The following is an 18,052-nucleotide window of genomic DNA, read 5'->3' as shown; positions in this document are numbered from 1 at the left end:
AGTATACACAATTATACAATGTGCCCGTGACGTCAACGCCTTAAATAATACCCCTAATAATATACGGCTTTTTAAGACCATAAAACAATCAAATACATTAACTGAGCACAGGACATTTATTTTTCATGTCATTTATTTACAACTTCCTATAACATTATGGGAGATATTGTTATATAAATACTAGCAGGTAAATAACTTACAGCTAAAATAAGTCAAACGTTGCCGTTCGGAACTACTCTTACACAAAATTATTAACCTAAAGTAATGACGGCTGAAGTCAAAGGGGACTGTGCGGAGAGCGGGTGAGCGGGGACATCCAGCGATCGAACCACCGCGCGGCGTTGCCGTTTTTACAGGTTATTGAACTAATTTTGCAAATCGTGTTTTACTTTGTTTTATTTTCCGTGTGAATTATTTTGTTCACAAAATTTACTTTTGTATTATTCATCTATTTGTTTTTTCAATAATTTTTTTTTTTATTTCATTTCGTTTCATTAAACGTGGTGACGTCCGCGCCACTCTGTATAAACTTATTAGTTGTCAATCAACGAAGATCTTATATAACTTTATAATCAGTTTCAACAAGCTATTATATTAGTAAACTCTGTCATAGAGCGATTTTACTGATAATTCATAATTTACTTAAAATGAATTTATTAATTTCTTTTTTTGTTTATATACTGTATTATGTACAATGTCGAGCTGAAATTAATATAAACGTAAAAGTTGCCTCAAATAAAGGTGGTAGTGCAGTGACGTCTAATGGCTCTGATGTGAAATTAGTGACTGAAAAGGAAGTAAAGTTATACAATATTACTGATTATAATTTGAACAGAGGTTTAAGAATCGAACTCGGTAAAGCGCCTGATGATATATTCCTTAAAGATCCAACTACTTATGGCAATTTATTCTCGAAATATAAATGGAACGAAATACATAGAAAATTGTATGTTAAAAGTGCCGAAATTATCGACATTGTGAACGAGAGTGTTGAATTAAAATCTCGTAATTACATAAATAATACAACTAGAAAAGCAAAAATCAAAGTCAATTTGCACGAGCCAGTGGAAACAATAATTTCCTCTTTTTGGGATAAAAATGGATTCCACGACGACATATACTACAATATAACAATAGATCATTATAAAACAAAATTAATTTACAAAAATAAATGGATGGATAATAATTTCAAGACAAAGAAATCAATTTTCGGAATGAGTAATGTTGGTTTTATAAATATTGCACCAGGTTACACAGTTACGACTAAACTAACCGCTAAAAGAACTGTCATTCTCGTTAAAGTGATATACACTTCTAGTCTAATTGGAAGTTTGGTCATTAATTATGCACATGTATATGGAAAATATCATTTTTACGCACCAAACATATCAAAAATAATGAAAGCTGCTAAACTGAATAATGAAATCATTATAACTGAGGCTATTGAAATAAAATGTTATACAGATCCAGTTATAGATGTAATTGATAACACCACAGGAAAAAAGATGCCTATGATATTTATTGATAAACGATTCCATCAACAGAAGCCGAAAAAATCACAATTAAGTATTATAAATAAAAAGAAGCGACAATAAAAGTATTGTTTATTTTCCTAGTAGTTAAATGGCAACACCGTATCTGCGGTAAGCTGACATACATGGTTGACTATTGACACATGTCAGTTCATTCGTGATTTTCATTTCAATTTCACGTCACGATTCACGGTCGTTTTGCCGAAAGTTAAAGTAACAGTAATCTTAATTATTCCGGAAATTAAATTACGTGTTTTCCATTACCGCAATAGCTTCACTTGGATATAAAACATTGTATAAAATGTTAGTTTGATAAAATCTTCCGTATTGCACACGTATTACATCAACATTAATTAAACATATTTAATATTATTTTATTTATGCGTATTTATTAATTTATTATATTTTTACGTAATAACATTTCTGTTTTGCATTTTCTTTGCATTTTTCTCGAATTGTGTGTTAAAAAAAAAATAATGCGAGGTGTTCTAATCTGCGTGCCTTTGTATACTGTCGCGTAAGTATTTTTTGTATTAATACATTAGGAATAAGAGAAAAAAAAAAGCCGATCGATATCATTTAAATATCTTGTGAGTTATTTTAATATTCACAGACATGTGGCGATTTTATTTCAAAATAATGATTAAAACAATATAATTAATGTTACTCCAATTATTTACTATAGTTATTTAAATATTGTAAAAACATAAAATATACAACTTTATGTAATATCAATAGGTAATGTTAGTTATTAGTCAATATTTCATGACATCACAGTTTTCTATGACTCACTATTTTAACTATTGTAAATGTATGGAACTACCCAGGATAGCATTGTATTGTTAAAATATATCCAGACAATCGACTTAGCGGTAAGATTTCCTTATTGTGTATCTTATACAGTTTTTTATTACTTACACATAGAATTAATATACACAATTATCATAAGAAGAACAGCCATCTAAAACCATAGCTACATAGTTAGGCTACAAGGAATATTTACTATAGTATAATAGTATTAAAAGCTAAAAACACCCAACCAGTAAATATAAATATATTAAAACAAACTGCACCAACAATATATAATGGGAAACACGCAAATGAGTAAAAGAAGACATTTGAGTTTGTATTGGAAATAAAAGACTTTATTAGGCTTCATGCACTGAGGTCTAGGCTCTGTACTTGTTGCCTATGGCAGACTACAGTGGAATGTTTATTTTTAACAACACTATGCCCTTGGTTGATTTCATTGAAAATTAACTTTTATTTTTTTTTATTAAAAAAATAATAAGTAAATGTCTGTATTTTTCTTCCTACAAAAGCAATGGACAACTGTAAAAAAAGTTATGCATGGTTTTTGTGTGTGTGTGTGTATAATATGCATGTTTTAACTACACATTAAATAAATCAATTGTCATTTAATCAACTGATTATAAATGTCGGTTGTTAAAAAATTAATTGATTCTTGAATAAAATTTAAAAGGTGTTTATAAAGTATAAATTTCTCTTCCAGGGTGCTTTTACTCGGGGCCTCAATAACAGCCGGTATTTTCGTATTTCATGTAGCCGTGGTACCGCTGATATTCAAATACTCAAAGACATTTAGACGGCACCTTATTTTTGCTAACTTTGGTAAGCGATGTATAATATAATTATGATTTTATGAAGGTAATTTTTATTGTATATATATACTACAATAAAAAATTATGTTAATTTTTTTAATTATACAGAGTACTTTATAAACATTATATATTTAATTTAAAAATAAATCTCAACATATTTAACTAGCAATTGCTGTCTATACTCAGTTTGGGTTTAGCCAGGGTGTTTGCCCCGTGTTGGGATGATTTGGTCAAATAAGGCAATCGTTGGTCGTTACAAGTTGGCATATTGTTCATTGGATATTGGCCGTTTGATAAAGATTCCAAACGATGTTTTCCTTTACCGCCAGCACATGAAAATTCAGTGATGCTTTGCGATTTAAAGTTTCGTATGTAACGTTTATGTTAAATTTCATAATGGTCGGAGTAGTTAAGATGTGACAGCGTAACAGATAAACAAACTCACTTCCGTGTTTACAATATTAGTACGATCGACTTAAACGTCTACTCTATTCCAATCGTAAGAAGAGAATAGTCAAATAAACAACGTTTGACGGCTGATTGACGCGATATCATTGGTCGAGAGCTTGATTAATATATGATATTCACTATGGATCTGTGAAAATAAATGCGTTTTAAACGTCGTCGAAACTGTTATCGGGATTTTGGAAGTAAAATTAAAGTGGATGTAAGTAGTTAAGTGTAATACTGTTGTATCATAAATAAAGATATATTAATCATTAACTCTTAGTAGTGCGCAATATTTAGTTATAAACAAATCCCATGAAATACGCGAATCTAAGGTTTGTTTATCTTTTTCGTACTTAAATTGGAAGAGGCTATAAAGCAACCGATTCGATTACAGATAATAACGGGGAGAACAATGTGAAACTTAAGATTTAATCTTGTCCTTATCAAATTATATTTAATTACATAGTTATGTTAATGTAATATAATAAAATTTACATATCCTGCATAAAAAATATAACCATTGTGTAGTACGATTTATTTATTACAGTATTTTTTTTAATGGGCACGCAGACATGAGTCATGTGCACTTTCGGCCATACAGTAGCCGAATGGTTATGTGCCGAGGGTGCGTGCGATTGGTCCCCACGCAGCCTCAGTACCCCCAACTCCTTCATTCCTCCAAAGATACCTAAAAATGTACTACTGCACAGGTCAAGATTTTACTCACGGCTCGTTCCGCAGTAATACGGGGTACTGTTATAGAAATACTAGTTTTAGAACTTCCGCGCAAGGGAAGTCCTCGTGGGTATGGTGTAGGTACTTTTCTGTACCCCTGTCAACGTGTATCGGCTAAGTTAAACAAATGTATCAAATTCAATTTCCCATTTAGAATAATAGTCAGACTAGAAAAAACGATGCATTCAAGTCTTTACGAAATTCTTGCGATGGTTATCTGTGTCTATAGAAAGTAGGATATTTGCACGTTGCAGAAGCTCATGTCCGAAATACTAATTAGATAAGGAACTATTAAAAACACTCCCTGTAATTCAGTTCACGTGACATTAGTGAAATTACTTTGTATTGGAAATATATATTTGTATATAATGTACGGTAGGCGGACTGGTAAACGGGCTACCTTATGGTAAGTAGCCATAGACATTGTAAATAATAATAATCTACGCATCCGTTTTTGGGAACGTTTTACTTTGTGGTAGGGCTTTGTACCCACTCATCAGATATTCTACCTCCAAACAGGAGTACCCAGTATTGTTGTGCTCCGGTTTGAAGGATGAGTGAGTGTAACTACAGGCACAAGGCATTTTAGTTCCCAAGGTTGGTGGTGCATTGGCGATGAATTGGTGCAATGGATATATTTCTTACAGCGCCATTGTAGGTAGTTAATTTGCTCGTCCGCCTTGTATACAAAAAAATAACTCAAAAAATCAAAATCAAAATATACTTTATTCAAATGGGCTTTTACGAGCACTTTTGAATCGTCATTTAACAAACTATTTTAAGTAAAGCTACCACCGGTTCGGAACGTCTAGTCTACCGAGAAGAACCTGCAAGAAACTCAGTAGTTACTCTTTTTCAACATCTAAAAATACAGTCATCTCAGTTAGATACAATTATATATGTATGTTATGTCTAAATGATATGTCCCTTGTGTTTATTATTACACTTTATGACAGCTTCACAATCAGCTGAGATTTTGATAAAAACGAATTACTAAAAAACTAGACTCATTTAAAAACAAGTACTTAGTACAACGTAAACAAGTAAAGCGGTTGGTACTGCGCCTGAGTCTTCTCAGGTGGGTCGAATTTTCCGTCTCATAAGATCATGTGAGTGAAAGAATAGAGTGCAGCTGTGTTTGTGCACACACACTTGTGAATTTTTATATATTCCGCGTAGTTGGTAGGTCTCCCATGTCGTTAGTCATGTCATGACGACGTCAGTCATGTTTACGATGAAGTCCGAAGTTACGTATAGTATTTAATAAAAGACCCTACGATTTTAGTTATGTTAAATAAATAATGATTGCTTTGCATATATTTTACGGCACAGTGCCTCTCACCGTTGCAAACGAATGACTTACAAGAAAAAAAAAAAAATGTTGATCACAATCGTTTCCTTTCACTCTCGCCACATTAACTCACGTAGTTTTTTTTAATCTCTGACGTATTACGTATTATTCAACGAGGTATTTGTATAAAATACATGTGTTACCAGCAAAAAATAAATAAGTTTTAAAAAGCGAATGTCATTAAAATAATGTCTGTATTAATGCCTGCAAGTTAACGTATTCGAAATCTCATTAACCGATCAAAAACTATAATCGAATAAATGTTATACGATTAGATTTGATCGGTTTGATGGATAATCGATATTCGTTTTAAAGTCCACAATTACGTGCCTAGTAACAATATATAACTGCTTCTGTCTTTATCTTATTAGGACTTGATCTAGAGGTCCAGAGTTCAATAGCCGATAAAAAAGTTATTGAGGTTTTCTGTTGCGACATTCTCTGTAGTCTATAGCAGGGCAAACAGTACATGGTATTTTCTAGTGTTTACACTCGAAGAGATTGTAAAGCCGTTGGTACTGATCCTGATCCTGATCCTGATCTTCGGTTGTGTCGAATTTCCACTCCATGGGAGTAACGGGATTGAGAATGATTTAGTTGAAATTGGATAGGTGAATATTCCCATCAAAATGCGACCTTGAATGTGTCCGGCTTAAAGAGATGACCCAGTGTAATTATATTGTCAAAAATCTTTTAAACCTCGTGGTTGGTTGTGCATTAACACTTCAAAGAATTTTTCGTAATTGAAAATAGTTTTTAGTGGCAGATTTTTATATTAGCAAGTTACGTGATTGAAAAAGTTCGTGTAATGGCAGAATTTCAAATTATTTAACCAAATGCCCTGTGTCCAATTGGATCCAAGTTTTAAATCATTTAAATATTAAATATGTCATTGTTGTACAAAGAATATAAACTGCTCTATTATTGTTAATTTTACACAATATAAACCCCAAGTTTCGCATGTAATTCGTTGTAAATGAACCGGTTTTTTTAATTAAATAAATGTAAATTAATTAATTCCGCGTCATTGTTATAATCACCTACGAATATATTCCTATTAATCTAGCTTTACAAAAGAAAAATTTATAGCGTTTTGCTATTGAGCCAATCTAGCGTGGATACCTATGTAAATATTTGATTTCCTTGATATGCGTCTTATAATCACTATTTAATGATTAATTGTCGTATTTAATTAATTATATACGTAATTATTAAATTAAAGTTATTCGATATATATCCTCTTACATATACAAAGTCAAATTTCGACTAATCAATGACAATAAGATTTGGACATAGACAATTTTACAAGCTATTAAATATTCGATATATTCCTAATTTTTAAATTTGCCATACTTTACTCTATTTGTGTCGTATATATTCAAACTAGCTTCGTGTAAGAGAGGGGTGTTAGGATGATTGTGTGTTATATAAGCTAATGTCTATTCCAAATTTCATCTAAATCAGTTTTTGGCAAATTGGCCACATGATGGTAAGTGGTCACCATCGCCCATAGACAAAGCTCTGTATGAAATATTAACCGTTGTCTATAGGCTTACTTACCAACAGGTGACCCAGTTGCTCGTCCGACAACCTATATCATAAAAAATTTAAAAAAGCAACCCCAAAGAAAGTGGACGTGGTAAAGCCCTGACACTATGACCAAAAATGAGATCGATTTCATCATGACGGACAAAAGGCACATATTCAGAGAGGTCTCAGTGCTCAACAGGTTCAATACCGGTAGTGATCACCGACTTGTCCGAGGCTCTCTGAATATCAATTTTAAGGCCGAGCGCGTCCGTCTGATGAAGTCTACACTCCAACCAACCCTGCTCCAAACCATTGCGGGATCTGAAACGTTCCAGTCAAACCTGGAGAACCTATTCGCTGCCGTGAAAACCAACCACAACAGACGTAAACCATTACCTCGAAAATGTAGTTAGAATTCTCAGGGAAGAAGGCACGAGATTTTGTAGCATGCAGCGTAAGGGCAGAAAGTCCAAACTTTCGGAAGAGACTTTAGGGCTAATGAAGAAACGACGTGAAAACCCTGTCACTCCGTCAGAGAAACGGCAACTAAACCAAGAGATCAGCAAGCGCGTACGACACGACCTCTGGTGCTCCAATACTCTTACGATTGAAAGAGCCATCGAGCAGAATCGGGGGTCGAAGGTGTTCGTACAATCTCTTGCAAGGAGCCACCTGACGAAGTTGACCACAGCGAGTGAAGAAGTCGTTTCTTCCAAACCGGCAGTTCTTTTGGAAGTAGAGGACTTCTACGGCCGGTTATACGCATCGCATTCATCTCGATCTGATCCCTAAAATGAGGATCCTAGAGCTAGATTAACACGCCATTTCACCGAAGACCTGCCAGAAGTCAGTATTGGCGAAATCGATATTGCTCTTAAACAGCTTAAACATGGAAAAGCCCTTAGAGAGGACGGCGTTACAACAGAGCTATTGAAAGCAGGAGGTAAACCCGTACTGAGGGAGCTCCCGAAGCTTTATAACTCTGTCCTCTTCGAAGGGAGAACTCCGGAGGCGTGGAGTAGGAGTGTGGTCGTCCTGTTCTTCAAAAAGGGAGACAAAACCCTGCTGAAGAACTATCGACCCATATCCCTAATGAGCCACGTCTATAAGCTGTTTTCAAGAGTGATCACGAACCGTCTTGCCCGAAGATTCGACGAATTCCATCCCCCGGAACAGGCCGGGTTTCGGAGCGGATACGGCACCATAGACCACATCCACACAGTGCAGCAGATTATACAGAAGTCCCATGTGTATAATCGGCCCCTATGTCTTGCATTCGTGGACTATGAGAAGGCCTTTAACTCGGTTGAAATCTGGGCTGTTCTGGAGTCCCTGCAGCGTTGCCAAGTTGATTGGCGATACATCCAAGTGATGAGATGTCTCTACAAAGCCGCCACCATGTCCGTCCAAGTACAGAATCAGCAAACAAATCCCATACCATTGCATCGAGGAGTGAGACAAGGGGACGTTATTTCCCCCAAATTGTTCACTAATAGAATTGAGGACATGTTCAAGACGCGGAACTGGAAAGGGCGTGGCATCAATATTAATGGCGAGTACATCTCTCACTTGAGATTCGCAGACGACATCGTCATCATGGCAAAAACGCTGCAGGACCTACAACAAATGCTGAATAAGCGGGCTGATTCTTCTATGTGCATCGGCCTACGGATGAACTTGGATAAAACCAAGGTCATGTTCAATGAACATGTTCTACCGGAACCGATTACGATACACGGTACCGTCCTCGAAGTTGTTCAAAAATATGTCTACCTCGGGCAGACATTGTGATTAGGTAGAAACAACTTTGAGGAGGAGTTGAATAGAAGAATTCAGCTAGGTTGGGCAGCATTTGGGAAGTTACGACGAATCTTCACATCGTCGATCCCACAGTGCCTTAAGACGAAAGTCTTCAACCAGTACGTCCTACCCGTCATGACATACGGAGCCAAAACGTGGACACTCACGACAAAGCTGGTCCACCGGGTTAAAGTCGCTCAGCGTGCTATGGAAAAGGCTATGCTCAGAGTCTCTCTGAGGAATCGCATCAGAAATGTTATAATATATATAGTATAATATATATATAGTTATAATAATAAGTCAAAAATGCAACTTCAAAAATTTATTTAAAAAAAAAACGTATCATTTGAAATCTATTGTTTTCTTCTGAGTTATAAAAACGATTAAATACTGGTTACTTATCAATATTAAAACAGTAATTTTCGGTCCAAATTTAAAAAATGCGAGACGGTAAATTGTATTATCTCCATTAATTCCTAACGGGAATACGTCGAATTACCAATAACCCTGTGTATGTATGTAAATTGTACCATAAAATGCATATTGTGACCGTAGAGTCGCTTTATATTGAGTCTAAATATGTTTTTATTATTACTTTAATGTAAAGTGTAGTGGCTGCTATTGGTCTTTAATAAATAAATTTGCTTACCAAGTGACGCTCGACCGTAGCAGTATACAAAGGACTTCTTAATGGGATAGTACCAGAAGCTATCCTATTATGACGATTAATCCGTCACACTTCACTTGTGATATGTATGTTAACACTTGTTGGCATTAATCCTTTAATCTTTATAAGTATTACAAGTGGACTTCAATTCTTTGTGTGCTCAATTTTCTGTGTGCTCAAAATGAAAATAATCTCACTTTTTAACAAATTATATGATTTAAATAATTGCCTCAAAACATGCAGAATGATATTCGTGCATCCGAGGATATCCGTTGAATTATTCTCAATACAGATTTTCTGTTTACTTGTTCATTTTCGATAACATGGGATACCTATAACTAATCAATCAGTGAGGCGGCGTAACGAATGAATATATACTAATATTATAAAAAAGAAAGTAATTCTGTCTGTTGCTCTTTCACTGCCAAAATATTGAATCGAATTTGATGAAATTTAGTAAGAACCAAGCTTGAACCTCTACGAAAGACATAAGCTACTTTTTATGGCTAACACGTGACGACAAACCACCTGAAAGTTAGAAAATCCGCGGGTACATAAATTGTAGTGTTCCATTTTATTTATATTTTACTATTTATGAAAATATGTATTTATGAAGAGGAGCCGAGATGGCCCAGTGGTTAGAACGCGTGCATCTTAACCGATGATTTCGGGTTCAAACCCAGGCAGGCACCACTGAATTTTCATGTGCTTAATTTGTGTTTATAATTCATCTCGTGCTCGGCGGTGAAGGAAAACATCGTGAGGAAACCTGCATGTGTCTAATTTCAACGAAATTCTGCCACATGTGTATTCCACCAACCCGCATTGGAGCAGCGTGGTGGAATATGCTCCATACCTTCTCCTCAACGGGAGAGGAGGCCTTAGCCCAGCAGTGGGAAATTTACAGGCTGATTATGTTATGTTATGTTTATGAAAAGGGAGATGGGCGTGATTATATTTTTGAATGACCTAGATGATCTTGATACAAAAATAAGTTTCCATATTTGATTTCAATCAAGAAATTGGTACGATATTAAAGTTTGATGACCTCCGTGGTCGAGTAGTGTGTACACCGGTTTTCATGGGTACGCCACTCCCAGGTCCCGGGTTCAATTCCAGGCCGAGTCGATGTAATAAAAATTCATTAGTTTTCTATGTTGTCTTGGGTCTGGGTGTTTGTGATACCATTGCTACTTCTGATTTTCCATAACACAAGTGCTTTAGCTACTGACATTGGGATCAGAGTAATGTATGTGATGTTGTCCAATATATATTTATTTATTAATCGGTATCATTATTTCAGTCCAATGGCCAATAAACGTGGACTTCGACGACTTAAAAGCGAGCGGTGTCGACGGTGGAAGGAATTTCAACATCGAATACAAATCTAAAGTCGCCAATTGTGATATAAAAATAGGTAAGTTTCTAAAGCAGCGCGAAACTGTCTCACAAGTGGACAAGGATCTCCTTTTATCTAAGGGCAGACATGAGTATATTTCACCAAGAACTCCAACGCCACGTGGTAGAATTTAATCCGATAGATATAAGTTTTCTCAGAATATTTATGTTCGACGTTGAACAGGACATTAATTAATATTAATACTGAATATGTACTAAACGTCTTGCTTTTAGGCTGCTTTGAGGACTTTAGAATATCTTTTAGATTCTAACAGTATACGGTAAGTAACTTAGTAGGGACTCTTTCATTGATTGAAAATATATACATATTTGTAATAATTATATAGAAATACTCAACCTCCTTACATATATTTTTTTTAGTCACGCATATTATAAACACAAATAGCTCGTAAACTTTGCATATAAAGTTAATGTCAGACTAATTCACTCAGAAGTGACTCCCTAAGTGAATATTCATTTCTAAGCCGAATGCCGATCTAGTGTCGTTGGATCGGTTCACTAATTAATTCATTGTCATTGGCATGGATATGTGCCAGTTTCTTATGCCATATAGGTCGGTAGACTGCCAAATGGCCCACCTGATTGTAAGTGATCACTACTGCCCATAGACAATGGCGCTGTAAGAAATGTTAATCCTCATATAACCGATGCGACACCAACATATTGAGCGAAGATGTTATTCCTCTTGTGCCTGTAGTTACACTGACTGACTCACCCTTCAAACCGGAACACAACAATACTGAGTTTAATACGGAATATAGAATATCTGATGAGTGGTCGGTATCTGTCTAGACAAGTAAATTGAACGAAATGAATTAAACCGTCTGATACCACATTAAGTAGTGTCTGTTCTTGCGTTCAGTTATTTTTATTATATAGATACGTAATATGAAATTGCTAAATAGAACAATGGATAGGATAATTGGATGATAGACACGATTACTGTTGACGTGTCGCAGTTCGATTTCTAGTTATGAGATATTGGTGAGTAGGCTTTTGAAGGAAGAACGAAAAAAGAATAATTATAAAGAGAAAAACATTAAAGCAAACGTGACTGCAGTACACGATGTTTAGTGGTGACCACTACTGGGCTGAGAAATATTAATAATTTCTCGCATCGTTAATGCTCAAGTTTTATCGTAATTACTGTGGATGTTGGCGTGTTTGGGGAAACTACCCGAGTGGGTTACCGTTGTTATATTGTAAAATCAATTGGTGGTACCTTTCTTTGTACAAAACCCAAGCGAATGCAATGTCTTATATGTTGGACAAAAAATAAAACTCACATAGAATCCATTAAAAGTCAAGTATTATATAAATAAATATAAACGCGTCACCTTGTACTTGATCGTAGGGCTTTGTGCAATCACATTTGATAGGTACCACTTAATCATGTCATTGCCACTGGTCGTGCAACCGAAGACCTGGATAATTAATCGCTTTAATTTCTTCCAGGAGTCTGGCATATATTACCAAAAAGTGCCTACGAGAAGCTGAAAGGTAGCTTCGAAGGAAATGCTGATAAGGAAGAACTGAACAGGCTGATGGACTCAGAATTGTCTGACTCCAAGTATCCTGTCATGCTTTACTGTCACGGTAAGTTATACTTTAGATTAAGACTGCTTCCTTGGTCTATATGGTAGCTAGATATAAGGTCACAGATCCGGTAGTTTTGTTTTGTTGTTAAAGTTTTATATAGAAATTCGTATTTTTTTAAGTGATTAAAAATGAGTAAAACATATTTAAGCGTTTCTGAATATTCTACCCCAAATGGGTGAAACACACACATGTAGTATATAAAGAGGTCTTACATTACCCTTATTAATCTGTAAATATAGTATTTTATATAACTTCAACGCGAGCAAATACGCGGGCAGCAGCTAGTGCTATCACACGTATTGAACGCCTCGTTGGGCCGGTAGCTTTAAAAAGCCACAGACCTCAAAAGCTAGGTTCACCCCGGTTCGAGTCAGTAAAAGTTAAGGATTATACTATTGTCTGTTAGGTGGCAATGATTCTCCATTGCTTGAGAAGTTATCAAATTGAACATGTCAATAATTACGCATTTCAGGTAACTCGAATTCCCGCGCAACGTCTCACAGAGTTCAAATATACAAGTTCTTTCAACAGATGGACTATCATACTATAGCTTTTGACTATAGAGGTATGTTCTCATTGATTATATATTCATTTTATTGATTGGGCTTTGTGCAAGCAAATCGCGATAGGTACCACTTCACCATCAGATATTCTGCGGTCAAGCAGCAATACGAATTATTGTTGTGATCCGCTTTGAAGGGTTAGTGACTCACTATAAATACATTCACAGGGAACATAACATCAGAGTTCCTATCCATCTCGACTTATAATGGCGCCAATGTCGCTGGGCACTGGTGAACACTTACCATCAGCTGATTAACAATGTTTTTTACATTTTATTTTAAGTATCTTTTCTTCATGTTAATGTCTTTAGTAAAGTAGTAACATTCTGTAAAAATCTCTGACCTTTTGAAGAGACGTTTTAGAGCATATTCTAGCACGCTGCTTCAATGCGTGTTGGTCACATGTGGAAAATTTTCATGCTACAAATACAAGATTCCTCAGGATGTTCTCACCATCGAAGACGAGATGAATTAATAAATATAAATTTAAAACATGAACTTGTAATCTTAGGTTAAAATACACGCACCAAGGGGCCATCTTGAATATTATATCTCTTGAATAACTTTCAATTTAAACAAGATTGTTATTAGGGGTAAGGTTTTGTTATTTTATTTTCATTCATCAGGTTACGGTGACTCCACGAACGTGACTCCAAGCGAAGATGGTGTAGTGGAGGATGCTCTGATCGTTTACGACTGGCTACAGACGACAGTTGAGAAAGCTCCGACTAAACCGCCCATTTATATTTGGGGACATTCGCTTGGTAAGCATCCATAATAATTAGAAATTAAACATTACTCTGAGACAGTGTGTGGCGGACAGTTTAATCTTTTTAAGTAAATTGTAAATTTTTAAGTTAAATGTATATAAAATTAACACAATCTGCAAAAGTTAACGTATCAATGTCCGTTCCAGGTACAGGCATTTCTTCACATCTCCTCGGGAACCTGGACAAGTTATCGAAGAACATTCTAGAACGTCCAAAACCGCTGCCGCTACCGAATGGACTGATATTAGAAGCGCCATTTAATAATTTAGCGGACGAAATATATTATCATCCATTGGCTAAGGTGGGTTGCTAATTTTGTAGAGTTTAAACCTTTGGAAGAGTTTTTGTTATGGATCTTGGAACCAGTATTGGAGCAGTGTGGTGATTAACTTCAAACCTTTTCCTCGAAAGAAGTTAATAATTGAAATTAAATTGTTGAAGTGAAAACTTCTTATGGGACGGGTGTCTACCCCGCTGCGTTACGTAACGCGTTACAACGCTAAAAATAGTACATAAACATTCAGTTACGAGAAATAGGACTTGTTAGTAGTTAGTAGGAGTTGTCTAAAAAGATTTTAAAATATTCTTTTATTAAATAAATACTATTTTGACTGATTTTTTTTTCTAAAATCATTGAACAAGTATATTAAATCAAATGCTATGTCTAATATTACAGAAAGTTGTTTAAAAACCTATTTGGATTTAAATATATCGCGGAGCAAACGAGACCGGTTTAAAGACTGACGATACTTTTAATGACACTGCCTTTATATCATCTGAAACACCTCAGGTCCAAATTACCGAAGAAACGACCTTATACATACTAAATCATAAACAAAATCCCAAAACAAAAGTCTGTTCTAGTTATCTATATAACAGATCTTATATCTAGACATGAAACTGATTTGGATTATATGTCATTACGATACAAGATAATCTTATCGGTTAATATTGTAAATGAGAATCGATATAAATATATTCAGAAATTGAATTTAAAGAATTAATGTAAACGAAAAAAGGTCTCACAGGGTTCTATTTTTAGTCCATTACGTTTCCTTGTTTATGTAAATGACTTGTTTGTTTGATACTGGTATATACATATTGTTATATTTCAAATTAGCGATTAAGATTACTTACCACCTTTATAAAATTTAAGCAGATGTGAACCATGGTGTCTCTGAAACAAGACATTCTAATAACAATTTACCATGGAACATCGAAACATGTAAAATGTTTGGTTATTGTAGGGCGGAAATCAGGCTTTATCGATATCCTACCCTATTTTATTTGATGCTTTTTGGGAACACTTTATGCAACGTGAAAAAAGCTTTAGCTCATCATCATCATCCTCCTGCCCTTTCCCAATTTACTTGGGGTCGGCGCAGCATGTCTTCTTCTTCCATACTTCCCTATCTGACGTCATCTCACAAGTAACATTCTTTTCCAGCCATATCATCTTTCACACAATCCATCCATCTTTTCATTGGTCGTCCCCTTCCTCTATATTCATGCACGTTCATGCTCAAGACCTTCCTCATTCCTCCGCATAACATGCGCACACCATGACAGCCGCCTTACACATAACTTCTCGGCTATCGGCCCCACTTTCGAACTTCCTCTTATGTACTCATTCTTTACTCCATCCATTCGTGGAGTTCAGTGGTTGCGATATTAGAGTTCCCACTTCCGGCTCCGCAGCTGGTGTCGTGGCTGCCGTACTTCGAGTCGACGTTCGTGTCGCCGTTCACGGCGTGTCGCGTGCACGCCTTCCGCTCCGACGAGCACCTCGCGCGCGCGCCGCGCCTGCCCGCGCTGCTGCTGCACGCGCGCGACGACCGCATCGTGCCGCACTGCGTCGGACACAAGGTGACCGTCTGTGTGTGTCTGTGCAACGCCCGCCCGCGCTGCTGCTGCACGCGCGCGACGACCGCATCGTGCCGCACTGCGTCGGACACAAGGTGACCGTCTGTGTGTGTCTGTGCAACGCCCGCCCGCGCTGCTGCTGCACGCGCGCGACGACCGCATCGTGCCGCACTGCGTCGGACACAAGGTGACCGTCTGTGTGTGTCTGTGCAACGCCCGCCCGCGCTGCTGCTGCACGCGCGCGACGACCGCATCGTGCCGCACTGCGTCGGACACAAGGTGACCGTCTGTGTGTGTCTGTGCAACGCCCGCCCGCGCTGCTGCTGCACGCGCGCGACGACCGCATCGTGCCGCACTGCGTCGGACACAAGGTGACCGTCTGTGTGTGTCTGTGCAACGCCCGCCCGCGCTGCTGCTGCACGCGCGCGACGACCGCATCGTGCCGCACTGCGTCGGACACAAGGTGACCGTCTGTGTGTGTCTGTGCAACGCCCGCCCGCGCTGCTGCTGCACGCGCGCGACGACCGCATCGTGCCGCACTGCGTCGGACACAAGGTGACCGTCTGTGTGTGTCTGTGCAACGCCCGCCCGCGCTGCTGCTGCACGCGCGCGACGACCGCATCGTGCCGCACTGCGTCGGACACAAGGTGACCGTCTGTGTGTGTCTGTGCAACGCCCGCCCGCGCTGCTGCTGCACGCGCGCGACGACCGCATCGTGCCGCACTGCGTCGGACACAAGGTGACCGTCTGTGTGTGTCTGTGCAACGCCCGCCCGCGCTGCTGCTGCACGCGCGCGACGACCGCATCGTGCCGCACTGCGTCGGACACAAGGTGACCGTCTGTGTGTGTCTGTGCAACGCCCGCCCGCGCTGCTGCTGCACGCGCGCGACGACCGCATCGTGCCGCACTGCGTCGGACACAAGGTGACCGTCTGTGTGTGTCTGTGCAACGCCCGCCCGCGCTGCTGCTGCACGCGCGCGACGACCGCATCGTGCCGCACTGCGTCGGACACAAGGTGACCGTCTGTGTGTGTCTGTGCAACGCCCGCCCGCGCTGCTGCTGCACGCGCGCGACGACCGCATCGTGCCGCACTGCGTCGGACACAAGGTGACCGTCTGTGTGTGTCTGTGCAACGCCCGCCCGCGCTGCTGCTGCACGCGCGCGACGACCGCATCGTGCCGCACTGCGTCGGACACAAGGTGACCGTCTGTGTGTGTCTGTGCAACGCCCGCCCGCGCTGCTGCTGCACGCGCGCGACGACCGCATCGTGCCGCACTGCGTCGGACACAAGGTGACCGTCTGTGTGTGTCTGTGCAACGCCCGCCCGCGCATCGTAAACTAGTGTCACGCCATGTGTCCATCTTCCTCGAGTGGACAATAATTATTAAATAGTCATAAAACAGCCGATAACCAACCCAACCTGAACAAGCAGACGGCAGTACCAGTAGTATGTCTACACAGTTATTGAAGTTTTAAATGACAAGTGAATAATTATGACATTGTATCCGCTTCCAGCTCTACCGCTCCGTGCTGGAGTCCCGCGCCGCCGGCGGAGCCACCATCAAGTTACATTCCTACGACGAAAAGGAAAATCTGGGACACAAATGGATCTGCCTCGCTAAAGATCTCTCTGAAGTCGTCGGGTGAGTGATTTGTACATTTTTTTGGAATTGAGAATCTCTTTCCGTTTAATGTATTTTTTTAACTGGATCAGTTTAAGGAAATTCCGAGCTTTAGAAGGACTAGAAGAATCTGTCTCAGTACAATATTTTTTTTTATGAAAAATTAAACTTTTCCCAAACATGCCCAATTAAAAAGAAACCTGTATATACATACAAATTATACGATTTTTTATCGTGTGCGTCTGTTATGATTTGTCATTAGTTTGTGTTCTTTCAATTGGTTGCTCATAAAATATTATATATTCTTTAAAAATATTTTATGTATTCTTTATTGTTTCAGAGAATTCGTATCGAATCATCGATGAGAAATTAGTAAGTTTAGTCAAAACTCACGCTTCAGCGATCTCACGGGAGGGGAAAGTGCTTTTGCATATTGTATACCTTGATTGGAATAAAATATTTCATAGCAAACTGTTTCATTTCTTTCACATCTTTAGAACCCAGTATGCCAATCTCCAGAAGCCAGGAA

The 18,052-nt window shown here is 38.3% G+C and overlaps 2 protein-coding genes across 3 annotated transcripts; both read left to right on the top strand.

Annotated features, from left to right (window-relative positions):
- The first annotated feature begins 594 nt into the window (after positions 1 to 594).
- LOC113392096 (uncharacterized) lies at positions 595 to 1,602 on the top strand. The gene has a single exon (XM_026628374.2). The coding sequence runs from the start codon at positions 648 to 650 to the stop codon at positions 1,593 to 1,595; it is 948 nt and encodes a 315-aa protein (XP_026484159.2). The 5' UTR covers positions 595 to 647; the 3' UTR covers positions 1,596 to 1,602.
- A 73-nt stretch (positions 1,603 to 1,675) lies between these two features.
- LOC113392124 (lysophosphatidylserine lipase ABHD12-like) lies at positions 1,676 to 17,994 on the top strand. 2 transcript variants are annotated; one of them, XM_064219273.1, is made up of 10 exons: positions 1,676 to 2,049; positions 3,046 to 3,164; positions 10,991 to 11,104; positions 12,562 to 12,702; positions 13,178 to 13,270; positions 13,895 to 14,032; positions 14,185 to 14,339; positions 15,737 to 15,904; positions 17,417 to 17,544; positions 17,864 to 17,994. In XM_064219273.1, exons 1-10 carry the CDS (start codon positions 2,009 to 2,011, stop codon positions 17,886 to 17,888), a joined length of 1,122 nt encoding a protein of 373 aa, XP_064075343.1. In that variant the 5' UTR covers positions 1,676 to 2,008; the 3' UTR covers positions 17,889 to 17,994. The 2 variants fall into 2 exon arrangements, with proteins under 2 accessions (XP_064075343.1, XP_064075344.1); XM_064219274.1 differs by having other exon boundaries at positions 1,678 to 1,835.
- The last annotated feature ends 58 nt before the right edge of the window (positions 17,995 to 18,052 follow it).

The sequence above is a fragment of the Vanessa tameamea genome, chromosome 27 (genome assembly GCF_037043105.1).
Source record: "Vanessa tameamea isolate UH-Manoa-2023 chromosome 27, ilVanTame1 primary haplotype, whole genome shotgun sequence".
Classification (NCBI taxonomy): Eukaryota; Metazoa; Arthropoda; class Insecta; order Lepidoptera; family Nymphalidae; genus Vanessa; species Vanessa tameamea.
The sequence above is the reverse complement of the archived record's forward strand: the minus strand, read 5'-3'. Positions and strand labels throughout refer to the sequence as shown.